Below are 14119 nucleotides of genomic sequence, written 5' to 3' on the forward strand. Positions count from 1 at the left end.
ATAACCAAATGTATTCAGTATAAGGAATATATGTTCTTTCATATGTATAACTTATTATATAGCTATACAGTTTATGTAAAACGATGACATCAATTGCATGTAAAAATTGCTTGAAGATGGATCAGTTAAAAAAAAAAAAAAATTCAGCCTCCTCTTTGTTATATTAGGTACATACATAAAATTGATCTCCAACTTCATGGAAAAATGATTATTTTTCATCAGACAGAGGATCAAGCTGGCTTTAGAATGATTTAAAGCACAAAAAAGCATTTAAAAGCGGTAAGGGAAATTATAAAAAGAACAATATTAATTGCTGCTTTACAAGAGATTTTGAGGATCTTTTTTGAAATACTGTAGGAATAGCCCTGTAAAACAAGGTGTTGAATGACTCTAAGTGAATATATTGAAGAGTATATTTTTGCTACAGCTTCCAGTAGACTTCAAGACAATAGAGGGAAATTGGGTATTTGATGAAGAGACATGCAAAAAGATTCTGTGTCTTAATGTTCAGAACTGCTCTTGGCAACCATAGAGATATTTTTGAGAGCTGTAAATTGGGAAATTAAGAGGGAATTCATATCTTGACCACCAACATTTTGCTAATGAAATTATACCGTCTGTCTCCAGAGTAGACTCTTCAATGGCAAATGAAAGAAGTGATAAAACAATTTGAATGTAGGCCTGATAATCAGTTGTAATAACTCTTGTATAATCAACACACTGAAGAGAAAATTAATATGAAACACAGTGAAGTCGTAGAAAGTGTTGATGAAGTTTTGTATTTGGGTAATTTACAGTCCACAGCTAGGTGGATGAGAAAGAAACAGTTAGAAGAGTAAAAATGGCCAAATGTTTACAAAACTAGATTTACAGTCTGTCTGAAACATTTACTTTACTGTCAGTTTATATCACTGATTGTGACTTACGGCCAGGAGACATGCAAAAAACCATTCCAAAACTGAATGTTTCTCAGTGTATAACAGGGTAATGGATATTTTGAGTCACTAGGAGAGACAGGAAAACAAACACTACCAGGGATAACCATTTGTGAAAGATGACATTACAGTATTAATGAAATGAAAACTGAGCAGCACATATAGCATGGCAGATGGGTGGTGGATGGTGACTGTGTAGTTCAGCAAACTACAGACACATACACCAATGTAGAATATGTCCTGCAAGATGTACATTTGAGGGTCTGATGTGTGCAAGCTCTGAAGCTGTTGCAATTTCCAAATACTGGGCTGGAAGTCTTTCCTTCTCATCCTGTCTCGTAAGTCTTCCCTAACCAGCAGTTCTGGGTGGCTTTTCCAAAATCTACCACTTTTGCTAGACCTCTCCAGACCTTTTCCTTCACCCCTCTTCCTTCCCCTTCAACCCTTCTGCCTGTAAAAGGAGCCACTGGCTCCGAAAGCTTGCCTAATTGTACTCTTCTTTTATGTGTGTGTTCTGACACTGCTTGGTGAGTGGATTTTTTATCTATCCAGTTACATTATACTGTCAAAATTTGATTTTTTCAATTGTTATAAATACTGTACATTGTACTTTGTGTTTATTTGGGGCCAAAAAATTCCACTTGCCTTGTACATCTTATACCCTTTCTCCACAGTATCTCTTACTCTCAGATGCATATCATGGGAAGACATTTTTTTGCCATTTGCATAACTTTTTTAATTTCCACCCTTTTACATAATATTTGTAAAATCACAAGAGAGAATCATTTTAGTTCATTCCATAATTTTGTACCTTTTGAACAGGTTTGTGAAATTCAGAATATCAGCAGTATTATTCTTCATGATTTAAGTGGATACAGTGAACTTCATACAGCAGTGAGTGAATTAATAAGAGACGTCAAAGAACAAATTTCTGAGCAGTTTGATAACTGGACAAGAGATGTTGGAAGTGCTGTACATACAAGGAAGCTGAGGTATTTATAATTTTTATTTTCGTTAACTGGAGTTGTAAAATTTATTTTTATAACTGAGAAAATTAATTTTCAGCCTCCAGACAGATCAACCAGTTGTGCATTTTGAAGGCAGGCTAATGAGAGTCAACTATGATTATCGATTAGTCAGTCTGATACATGAAGTACGTCAACTTTCAGTACTAGGATACAAGATTCCTTCTCATGTACAACAGACAGCTGAGTTAGCAGCAAGTTTCATGCGTCAGGCAAAGGCTCTTGAACAAGTGAGTGTATCATGCTTTCTCAAACATTTTTGTTCATTTCTTGCAATCTTCCTTTTTCAATTTGTTCTCTAAGGAAACGTTTGTATACTTGCATAATGTTTAGTGGGACATGTTTTTTTTATTTTTATTTTTGATGGTACAAGAACTTACGTGTAAACAAATACAACTTGGGAAATGTTACTAAAAAAGGAAATCTTCAAACTGCATTAAACATGGATTAACCCTAGAAGAACAGAAAAATTAAGCCTAGAATAACAGAAAAATTTCGCTATTGGAATAGTTAATTATGGTTTATTTTGACTACCGCATAAAAATTGTTATATTATCAATGTCAAATTTATGTTTACAGTAATGAGCAGAACATAAATGTGTGCTTATTTTTCTTTGTTTATTTAAATTATGAAAAGTTTGTTCCTTATTTAGCAGTTTAATAATATGGCATTTTCAAGTAAGCTGGTCTTCTCCTAAAACTCTGTCTTTATCTGTAATTTTTTGTGAGTTTTAAAGTCGTCCACACTGACCACATGTATCCTTCTTGCATCAGCTACATCCTCCATGTTGCTGCTAGAACTAGGAACTACCTTGTACCTGTCGTCCATTGTTCTACTGATGGTGCACTATTAGATCTACATCTGTATATACACTCCGCAAGCCACTGTATGGCATGTGGCAGAGGGTACTTCATACCACTACTAGGCATTTTCTTTCCTTTTCCACTCACAAATGTAGCAAGGGAAAAATGACCATCCACATGCATCTGTACAAGCTCTAATTTCTGTTATCTTATATCTGTGGTCTTTATTTGAAATGTACATTGGTGGCAGTAGTAGTGTTCTGGAGTCAGCTTCAGATGCTTGTTCTCTAAATCCTCTCAATAGTTTTCCTCAAAAAGAACATTGTGTTCCCTCCAGAGTTTCCCATTTGAGTTCACAATCACATGTGTTGATCAAACATACCAGCAACAGATGTAGCAGCCTACCTCTGGATTGCTCCAATGTCTTTTTTTTATTGGATCTGGTGCATTTCCAAACTAACAAACAGTATTAAGGAAAAGCTTGCACTAGTGTTCTGCATGCGGCCCCCTTTACAGGAGAACAACACTTTCCTAAAAATTCTCCTAATAAACTGAGGTCAACTGTACATCTTCCCTAAAACCACCTTTGAGAGCTCGTTCCATTTCATATCACTTTTCAATGTTAAGCCTAGATATTTGATCAATGTGACAGTGCCAAGCATCTTGCTACTAATTCTGTATTTGAACTTTATGGGATTGTTTTTCATACTCATCTGCATTAACTTACATTTTGGTACATTTAGAGCAAGCTGCTATGGATTTCACCAAATTCAAATTTTGTCCAAGTCATCTTGTATCCTCCTACAGTCACGCAATGATGACACCTTCCTATGTACTGCAGCACCATCAGGGAACAACTGCAGATTGCTGCTCACCCTGTCTTTCAATTCATTTGTGTATATTGAGAATATGAGCAGTCCTATCATGCTGGGGGCACTCCTGATGTTACCCTTGTCTCTAATAACACTCACCATCGTGAACAATGTAGGAGGTTCTTGTACTTAAAAATTCTTCAAGTCACTCAAGTATCTGGGAACCCCATACGTATGCTCGTACCAATGTTAACAATTTGCAGTGGGACACTGTGTCACATGCTTTCTGGACGTTTAGGAATGTCAAATCTGCCTGTTGCCCTTCATCCATCATTTGCAGAATATCATGAGAAAAGGCAAGCTAAGTTTTGGATGAGCAATGCTTTCTAAATCAGTGCTGATTTGTTGACAGAATCTTTTCCATTTCAAGGAAATTTGTTCATTTTATATTTGAAGGTACAAAGACAAATACTGGTGCCAAAACCTCTGTGTCAGTAAATAAATTAAAAGAAAAGGTAGAAGAATGTAAACATTATGCCATGTATTCTTATGTGTTTGCTGCTATCTCATTTAAACCTTGTCTGCCTAATAAACTATGAAACTAGAGTGAGACAACAGCAAACCTGAAAGAATATACATATCATGTCATGTTTATATTCATACTATTCTTATGATGAATAGTGATAGTCAGAAATGAAGCACGACAACTGACTAGATTTTTAAATCGTAAGATGACTCTAATTTCTGTGCAGAATGTAACGTACTAAAGGGGCGTCTGCAAAGATTTTCAAACGGAGAAAAATTTTCGCTAAACTCTCGTTCAGAACATCTTCTATCATACGCAGTCTATGATTTGGTTCTTGTTGATTGTTATCAAACAAAGCAGCAGTGTAAGTAACAACAAATAGCAGTCTCTTGCCATTGTTTCGCTTATGAGACAATTCCTCTCTCTTTTTTTTTTATTGTAAGCCATGGTAACGCGCACAAAAGCAAGCCATGCCGCGAGCGGCGTCAGCTCGTAAACACTCATTATCAGACTGCGACAATCAATGCATGACACAGTACAATAATGCCTTTTCAGCTTAGAGTGACGTAAATCCCTATAACAAAGAGAACGGCACTTATCTGATCAAAGCAAAATAAGCAATCAATTCAAACCAGACGAAGCACGTGAAAAAGGAAGGCTACTCAAATAAATACGGACAGAGCGCCTGACACATAGCAATGCTGCTTGGTAAAGCTTAACTGTTAGGCTTACGACTCGAACCAAACTACTGTAGCTGTATCTTCATCCATTTGACCTCAGTTGTTTTTCATGTTACAATGGACCAATTTTGTTTCGATTTGGAGGGCAGTCTAAAACTTTTCTCTCACTCTGAATTTTGAGTCTCAAATTTCAGGAGCAGCTTAGACTCGTGAAAAATTTTTTTCCTTGATTTTGAGTCTAATTTTTCAGGTGTGGCTTAGATTCGAGTGCGGCTTAGATTCAAGTAAATGCGGTAGGTTGGGTGAATGTTGGAATACCACTGTGGAGGAGGTGGAGAGGATATTTCTCATATCTGGGCTTGATGAGAAGCAGTTGAAACTCTGGTAGAGAATGTGATTCATTTGCTCCAGTTCTGGGTGGTACTGAGTTGTGAGGAGGGTGCTTCTTTGCAGCTGATCTGCGGGTAGGTGACTAATTTGGATGACAGTGGAGCCAGTGTGTGGAAGATAAGTCTGCTAAGACCTCAGCAAGACCCTTGACATACAGGGAAAGAGACTGCTAGTCACTGCAGATGTGATTACCATATGTGGCTAGGTTGTAAATAAGGGATTTCTTTGTGTGTGGATGGCAGCTACTGGAATGGAGATATCATTGATGGTTGGTATGTTTTATGTGGACAGAAGTACTCATTGAGCCATCCATGAACTGGAGGTAGACATTGAATAAGTGGCATGTTGGTCTGAGGAGTACTTGTAGAAGTGAAATGTGGAGAAGGTGTTGAGGTTTTGAAGGAATGTGGATAGGGTATCTTTACTGTCAGTCCTAATCATGCTATCACCAACATACTTCCTCCAAAACTCAAATCATTGTGGTGCAGAATAATACCTGGAGCCCACCCAAGATCATATTGCAGACATTTATTTAAGGAACTATGCTTAGTCACAGTAGCTTCACAAGACATATATTCACTTATGAAATTTGTTATTAATAACCCATCTCAGTTCAAAAATAATAGCAAAGTGCACATGTACAAGGCAGAAGGAAGGACGACCTTCACTATTCTGGGTTAAATCTGACTTTGGCACAGAAAGGGGTGAATTATGCTACCACAAAAGTCTTTGGTCATTTACTAAATAGCATTAAAAGTCTGACAGATAACCAGCCAGCATTTACAAACAAATTAAAAGAATTTCTGAGTGACAACGCCTTCTGTTCAACAGATGAAGTTTTATATATGAAGTAGTAATTGTAAAAAAAAGGTAAATAAATATGTTGTGTAAAGAAACCTTATGTCAATCTGACATGTTCCACATTATTACGAAATGTCATATTCGTGATCTATGGAACAAGTATTGATGTAATGTAATGATGATCTTTTAATTTACACTGCTATACATCAATGTTTTCCCCACTGTGTAATCCCGCCTCTAATGGCAATAGCACATATCATGCAATATATTTCCCATTGTTATTCAAATTAAGAGGGAATTTCAACAAATTAATCTGTGTTTTTTAATTTTAGTTTCTTTAGAAAATATGAAGAAAATGTTTTCATTCAGGAGCTCAATTTATTGCTTATAGTTTTAAAAAATACATATAGTTCAGTAATTTTTGTAATTTCCTTTACTTGTATTTACTAATTAGAACATGTGATTTGGATTTCCAGCCATTTATCAGATGTTTTAATATTTACTTACAGATAGCAAATTTTCATAACACTATTGGAGATCGAATGATACCTTCACAAAGGCCAATGATGTTGGTGGCAGCACGGGAACTGGAGCGACTTGTTCAAGAACAAGGCGATGTCACATGGGGAGATAGTCAAACTGTAGAGGGCTATTTGTCTCGTCTTCAAGCTGCTGTTGAACGTCTTTCACGAGAGAACAACATTCTTGCTGCTTATCACTGCAATCTTCGGAATAAGGTCTGTTCTGTTTTTTAAATGATGGTTTCTATCACTGCATATTTGCTGTTTACATAAGCCAGTTTGAGACAAAACAATATTTTTTGTAGAATATATGCATTGAACATTAGTGAAGATTGAAACTGTGCTATAGACCAGGTATTTATCCTGGATGCAAACATTCAACTCATCTCCACTGAAGAATAAGATCATCCTTCTCACACTGAGGCTGTGCTGAAGTCCTCTTTATGCCGAAATGACAGAGTGCTATTCTCATAGCTTAATGAGAAAGCCTGTGTGAAGTTCAGAAGGAACATGGGAGCATGTGCCAAGTCAGATGTTTGACTTGGTCCTTAAGGCATGTCTTGATAATAAATTGATAATTCCTTGATATCTTAGGATGTGTTCTATTAACTGACCCCTTCTTCTGGTTAAGTTCTGGTACATATTACTTTTCTGCACAACTCAATTCAGTATTTCCTCATTAGCTTGATGTAGAAAAATCCTCAAAGTTGTGAAATTCAGTTCTTTTTATTTAACTGATGACTACTTTCGGGTATCAGGACCTGTTCTCAAATCATCCAAACAGAAAAAAGGCCTATTTCCTGTTAGCATGCACAGCATATTAATGTTGTACATACTTGCATCTAAGTCACGTTTTTTCAGTAACCATTGGTAGGACAAACATACAACTCAATACAAATTGTAATTTTCCCATTTGATTGTTTGATCATTAAAATCTCTTCACTGATAACAGTACAGTTATGGAACTTACGGAGTAGTGCTACTAGGCTTCCTGTAAAGTTTTCTGTTGTTTGTCTTGTGATCAATTGAAGGTTCTGAATGTAAGTTTATCCTCACCTTTCATTCTGAATCTTGCCCAACAATCTCACATGCAGTTTCAGTTTGTTATCTCAGTGAATTCAGTGAATTTTATTGTCTTACCTACTTCGGCAAATGCAGCATCTCCATCATTTCCCATTAGCTTGTTCTTTTGACAGCTACTTAAATTTTCCCCTAAAATCTCACTGCTGTCAATGTCAGGTTTTAATTAGTCTTCTGTATTTAGTATTACATGAACTCCACTGCTTTTTAGAAGCACTTCAAAGCTGGCAATTAGTTACAAATCCTTTGGGAGTTAATTACTAGGATTTTGTATTCTTGCCTGCAGGGGGAGGGGGGGGGGGGGTGGTATTTCTTTCTATCTTAATCTGATGCTACCAGGTCTCATAGATATATTGTCATCTGAATTGGAGGGATAGTCACCTAATCTGAACTATGTTCAAAATCAGCTACCTGAGTAGCAGGCTCTATGTGTAATGCGCACCTGACCTATTTGTGGGGACACTACAATTCTGAACCATACAGTGCAAGTCCAGGAAGTCACAGAAAAGCTTATCAGAAAACGTTATAAGTGTCTGGCTCAGTCTTCTGCTTGACTCAAAGCCAGGGGGTTACAATCAGCTCTGAAAATAATGCTGCAAATTTTGAGGTTTGTTGAAACTCTGTGAGGAAGGCTGGTCTTCTCATCCTTCCCTGAAACTTGCTGGAATGATCTGAGAATGACCTTATAGCCCAGATGACAGCATAATTTGTTCAGATGTGCATCACTATCACCAGTTGGTTTCATGCTGTTTCCTCAGTCGTTTACAACATCCCTGCTCTGTAAGAACTGTGCTCATGTGGTTGGTTGTAACAGGCTAATCATACATGCAAAGGCTGTTGTTTGAGAGGTACTTCATCAGGTACATTCGCAGTCATCAGGTACATTCGCAGTCTAAAGATGACTCTCTTGCTGCAGAAGATAATGCTTATTACTGGCTTCATTTGTGAAGCGGTTTTGCAACTATGATGATCATAGAAAAATACGGGACTACCTTTCAGAAAAGAGCACACAACTTTTTTTCCAAGGGATACTTTTTTTATTGAGTGCTGTACTTCTTGGCACAGAACTGTTAACATTACACACAAGGTATTACACAATATGTCACTTGTATAAATCAATACAGGACATTCTTGAATAATCATGATGTTGAACACAGTTTATCAGGTAGTCAATACCAACATTTAAGAAAATTCTCAGAAAGAGTAACACAATTGTATCTTATAATTACACAGTGACTAGACATTTGCGACTGCACTCAGCTATTGATATCACTTGACTCTTCCTGCTACAACTAGAGAGCCTCTGACCCGAGCATTTCAACCACAACCCAGGAAATGTGCACTACCCGATACGCATGTGCATTGCTCAGACAGTAGCAAATGAGGGCACTGTTTCCAGGTGGGTTGTGACTTCATAAGTTGTCACATAGCTGTCACTGCAGTCTGCTCTCCAGACAGTAGGCCTGTGACTCATTGTGCCATATTACACTTTATTCAAAGTCAATTTAATGGAAGGGTTACAGGATGTCAGAATAACATATTAAATTTGATGAGATCCCTAGGCATACACACTGAGTGCATCTGGTGTTCCATCCCATTCCTTGCTGCCATGTTCCTAAGGGCTGAAATTATTTGCCCTGAATTTGAACTGATGATGCTTTATAGAACCCTACCCTTTTGTGTTTACCTGTTCCTGACACAGTACACAGTAGGTTTGCTAAAGTGAAGTGAATTCACTGGCTCAGTGTTAGCTTTTGTAGAGGTCAGCACATTAGTATTGTTGTTTAGGTGGTTGGTTATAACACCCTAAGTTTGTCGTGGACCCTATCTCAGCTCTACAGGATATCTAGCTCTACCACTGACACACAACTCACAGTCAAGTGAATGAGTAGTGATATATGCTGTTTGCCCTGTAGAGGGCACAGGATCCACAGGAGAAGATGGTATGTGAGGTTTCTTTAGTATCTGTGGTACACGATTCTTGGGAACCTTCCCAACACACATTTACAGCAGCTTCCTGTCATTTGACAGTAGTCAGGGCGATTTACATTTCCTAACAAATGTCAACTATCTCATCCTATTCCTGAGAACACCATTCACATTGAGGTTAAAGTGTTTCTGGTGCATTGTCTTACAGAACAGAAGATAATAACTTCAAAATAAGCTTGCCGATTCTCTTTTAAAGTAGTACACAAAATGAGATTTTTGTTAGGGAACAGAAGAATCTAAGATAAAACTTACTAATTTATTGAAATTTTTGGTGTTGTAGATGCTTAAAAACTTGAAACTAGTGTTCATTCAATAAATGCTGACAATGTTGAAAGGGGAAACTACATGTAACACTATATGCTAGTTATAATACACTGATCAGGCTGAACATTATTGCCACCAACCAACTATCAATATAAAGCTGTCCATGTCATAGCAGCATCATCTGGCAAGGAGTGACTGCTAGTCAGACACACACATGGTGTATGCAGTATCAGAATGCATGCTGTCTGAGTGTAGAATGGGGAATTCGGAAACTGCATGTCATTTTGGGTGTTTGAGGAGCACTGTGGTGAGTGTCTTCAACACGTAGCGAAACAAAAGTGAAACAATATTGAGACAATATGTAGGACATTCAGCCCAGTTGTCGATCATGTGATTATTGCCACAACATGGTTTGGGACAACATTATCTCATTTTCAAGTGCTAAAAACAAGGAAACCAGATAAAACTGTCCTTCTTATACTGACAGAAATATAAAGATTACATAAGTCCTGAGTTATAACCTACCCTTATGCTCAGCATCAACAGTACTACTTTCTGCCATAAAATCTTTTAGAATTGACTGTCTGGTCCTAGCCCATTCTAGCTTACAATAACTTACACTGCAATCTGAATGAAAATAGCATGCATGAATCCTATGCCGCTTGTGAAATATGTTGGTGGCAGCTTCTTAAGGAAGATATTGCTGAAGTGTGCCCAGAAATGCCCTTTAGACACTTCCGTCCTCTCATTTAAAATACCGATGCACTCTTCTTTCATGGCACAATAAATCTGTACCTAGGATCACACAGGCTAGACTCAGACAGGCATTTCTCAGATTTTATGACAGAAAGTAGTATTGTTTTATACTAGAATCAGACAGGAATTTCTCAAAGATTTTATGACAGAAAATAGTATTGTTTTGTGTATAATTTCTACTAGCCTTCTTGTATGACAATTAAATTGGGGCAATTCTCCTGGGTTTTCCTTTGTAAAGAAACATTTGAAAATGGAGTTAAGAATTTTAGTTTTTGCTTTGCTACCCTCAATATCAGTTCCTGTCTCATTCACTAGGGACTGGACACTATCTTTGGTGCCAATAACAGCCTCTACATATGACAATAATTTCTTTGAGTTCTGTGAAAGACCACTTGACAGTATTGTGTTACGGTAGTCATTGAAGGCATCATGCATTACTCTCTTGATTCTTGGGGGTGTATGATAATTTAAGTGAGAATAGTACTGCTAAAATTGTATAAAGCACAAATGTTGACAACAGTTGGTGCAATAGCACAAAATAAATTTTTTATGGCGCAGTGTACAAAAACACACATTATATGACAATGTATCCATGAGTTTTGGTACAGTCACTAGGAAAAACACATTTAAATTTTATATTAACTTTTTGTACCCAAGTTTTTGAGATGAATTTATCTGATGCACCTTTTACACTAGCATGCCAAAGACGAACATTCCAGTGTCCAGTGTCAGTACATCTCATGGAAAAGATGTAAGATATAAGATATGGAGCACAACAAAGCAACATCTTTCACATGAGGTGACCAACAGTTTCTCTTAGTTAAATGGTCGTATTCTCTTTTTATTTTTATTTCTCAGTGTATCTGTCTGCCTTTCATACTGATCATTCAGTTTCATTAAACAATGTACTATTTGATTTTTTTGGTTTCATTCATAAACTGAATAGACAATTGTACCACTTAGGAATAGATAACAAAGGTTTTGTTTGACACATTGTACACCAGGAAACTCAGTGTAAACCATTGATCCAGCTGTGATGAAACTTTGGTGAGTTGTGGTGGTGGTGGTTAGTGTTTAACGTCCCGTCGACAACGAGGTCATTAGAGACGGAGCACAAGCTCGGGTTAGGGAAGGATTGGGAAGGAAATTGGCCGTGCCCTTTCAAAGGAACCATCCCGGCATTTGCCTGAAATGATTTAGGGAAATCAGGGAAAACCTAAATCAGGATGGCCGGAGACGGGATTGAATCGTCGTCCTCCCGAATGCGAGTCCAGTGTGCTAACCACTGCGCCACCTCGCTCGGTGGTGAGTTGTTCTCTGCACACTTATGAAGGTTCATAGCCCTTAAAAAGGAGTACATCTACATCTACATAGATACCCTGCAAGCCACCATAAGGTGTGTGGCAGAGGGCACCCCATACCACTACTTGTCATTTCCCCTTCTGCTCCACTCGCAAATAGAGCAAGGGAAAAACGACTGTACACCTCCGTATGAGCCCTAATCTCCCGTATCTTATGTTTGTGGTTCTTATGCGTGACATATGTTGGCAGGAGCAAAATTGTTCAACAGTCAGCTTCTAATGCCGGTTGTCTAAATTTTCTTTGTAGTATTTCCCAAAAAGAATGCCGCCTTCCCTCCATTTGAGTTCCCGAAGAATCTCCGTAGTTTTGTTCAAACCTCCTGGTAAACATTGAGATTCAGGAGAAACCAACATATGAGGCATAGCTTTTGTTTTATGACTTCTTTACTACTAAAGCTATTTGCAACACATTTCGCAATGTTGCGTCAAAACTTTCAAATCATTCGGTCAAGAACTTTCCCAGATTTGCTGTTAAGAACAAGTGAATGGAAATTTAAATGTTCCTAATCGCATACCAGCGATTCCAACATACATGCCATTTGAGTTCCAGTGCAATTTCCATTCTGACTCACATTTGAAATGACCATGAAGGCGCAGGGACAACCACTACAATTGACAGACTAAATTTGGAAAATCCATGCTTCTCACATGAACAACTGTATATGGTGTGGGAAACCATCTGACTTATTTGTGTGCACCAGATGGAAAAACCAAAACTATTGTGTATCCAAAAACTCGCCAATAAATAGATTATGAAATAACTTTTTTTTTGCTTCCCACGGTATTGCAAGACATACTGGGTACATCTAGTTCAATATGAAAATAATGATAATTCCCTACTGTTTTACGGAATAGATCTATCTAGATTATTTGAAAGCAGTATTATGATTACTTGTGGAGGCTGTAGCTATTTTATTCTAAGTAATTAATGTCCATGAACTGTACATTTATTCCCAGGCATAATTTCACATGCCAAATTAAATGGCTCACTAGAAAGTGCCACTTGACAACAGAAACAAAATGTTACGTAGCAGCTATCACCTAACAATAATTTTAATATATGTAACAATTATTTTAAGACAAATTCATCAGATGTTAAGAGTGTGTCCTTTAAATCTGCCCTGCCATTCAAATAAAATAGTGACTAATGCAACAAATTAACTACTCCAGAAAGTTTTTGATTTTTTGTTTCTTGTGGTTCAAAAACCATTTAGTTTGAAGTTTGATCAATGTTTAATGTCATCACTCTTTGCAGTGATGTGCCCAAAGAGCCCACCTAGGTTCGTTGAAACAGTATTATAATTTATTGTGGTGGCTGTATCAGTTTTTTCTAAACAGTTAATGTCTGTAAACTGTAGCCTTATTTCCAGGCATAAGTTCCTATTACAAATTGATTTACACAACCAGAACTGTCACATGCCAACAGAAACATAAAAAGGACCATACAACTGTCACCTAGCCATATTTGTAATGCAAATACACTCCTGGAAATGGAAAAAAGAACACATTGACACCGGTGTGTCAGACCCACCATACTTGCTCCGGACACTGCGAGAGGGCTGTACAAGCAATGATCACACGCATGGCACAGCGGACACACCAGGAACCGTGGTGTTGGCCGTAAATGGCGCTAGCTGCGCAGCATTTGTGCACCGCCGCCGTCAGTGTCAGCCAGTTTGCCGTGGCATATGGAGCTCCATCGCAGTCTTTAACACTGGTAGCATGCCGCGACAGCGTGGACGTGAACCGTATGTGCAGTTGACGGACTTTGAGCGAGGGCGTATAGTGGGCATGCGGGAGGCCGGGTGGACGTACCGCCGAATTGCTCAACACGTGGGGCGTGAGGTCTCCACAGTACATCGATGTTGTCGCCAGTGGTTGGCGGAAGGTGCACGTGCCCGTCGACCTGGGACCGGACCGCAGCGACGCACGGATGCACGCCAAGACCGTAGGATCCTACGCAGTGCCGTAGGGGACCGCACCGCCACTTCCCAGCAAATTAGGGACACTGTTGCTCCTGGGGTATCGGCGAGGACCATTCGCAACCGTCTCCATGAAGCTGGGCTACGGTCCCGCACACCGTTAGGCCGTCTTCCGCTCACGCCCCAACATCGTGCAGCCCGCCTCCAGTGGTGTCGCGACAGGCGTGAATGGAGGGACGAATGGAGACGTGTC

General features: G+C 38.5%; 1 protein-coding gene across 1 annotated transcript in view; it reads left to right on the plus strand.

Annotated features, from left to right (window-relative positions):
• Positions 1–14119, plus strand: part of LOC124777773 (cytoplasmic dynein 2 heavy chain 1) — an 829086-nt gene that overhangs the window by 138783 nt on the left and 676184 nt on the right. Inside the window, exons 9-11 of the mRNA XM_047253283.1 lie at positions 1758–1927; positions 2001–2190; positions 6483–6710. Of these exons, the coding sequence (XP_047109239.1) occupies positions 1758–1927; positions 2001–2190; positions 6483–6710 (588 nt within the window). The remainder of the gene's footprint in view (positions 1–1757; positions 1928–2000; positions 2191–6482; positions 6711–14119) is intronic.

Source organism: Schistocerca piceifrons, chromosome 2, assembly GCF_021461385.2.
Source record: "Schistocerca piceifrons isolate TAMUIC-IGC-003096 chromosome 2, iqSchPice1.1, whole genome shotgun sequence".
Lineage (NCBI taxonomy): Eukaryota > Metazoa > Arthropoda > Insecta > Orthoptera > Acrididae > Schistocerca > Schistocerca piceifrons.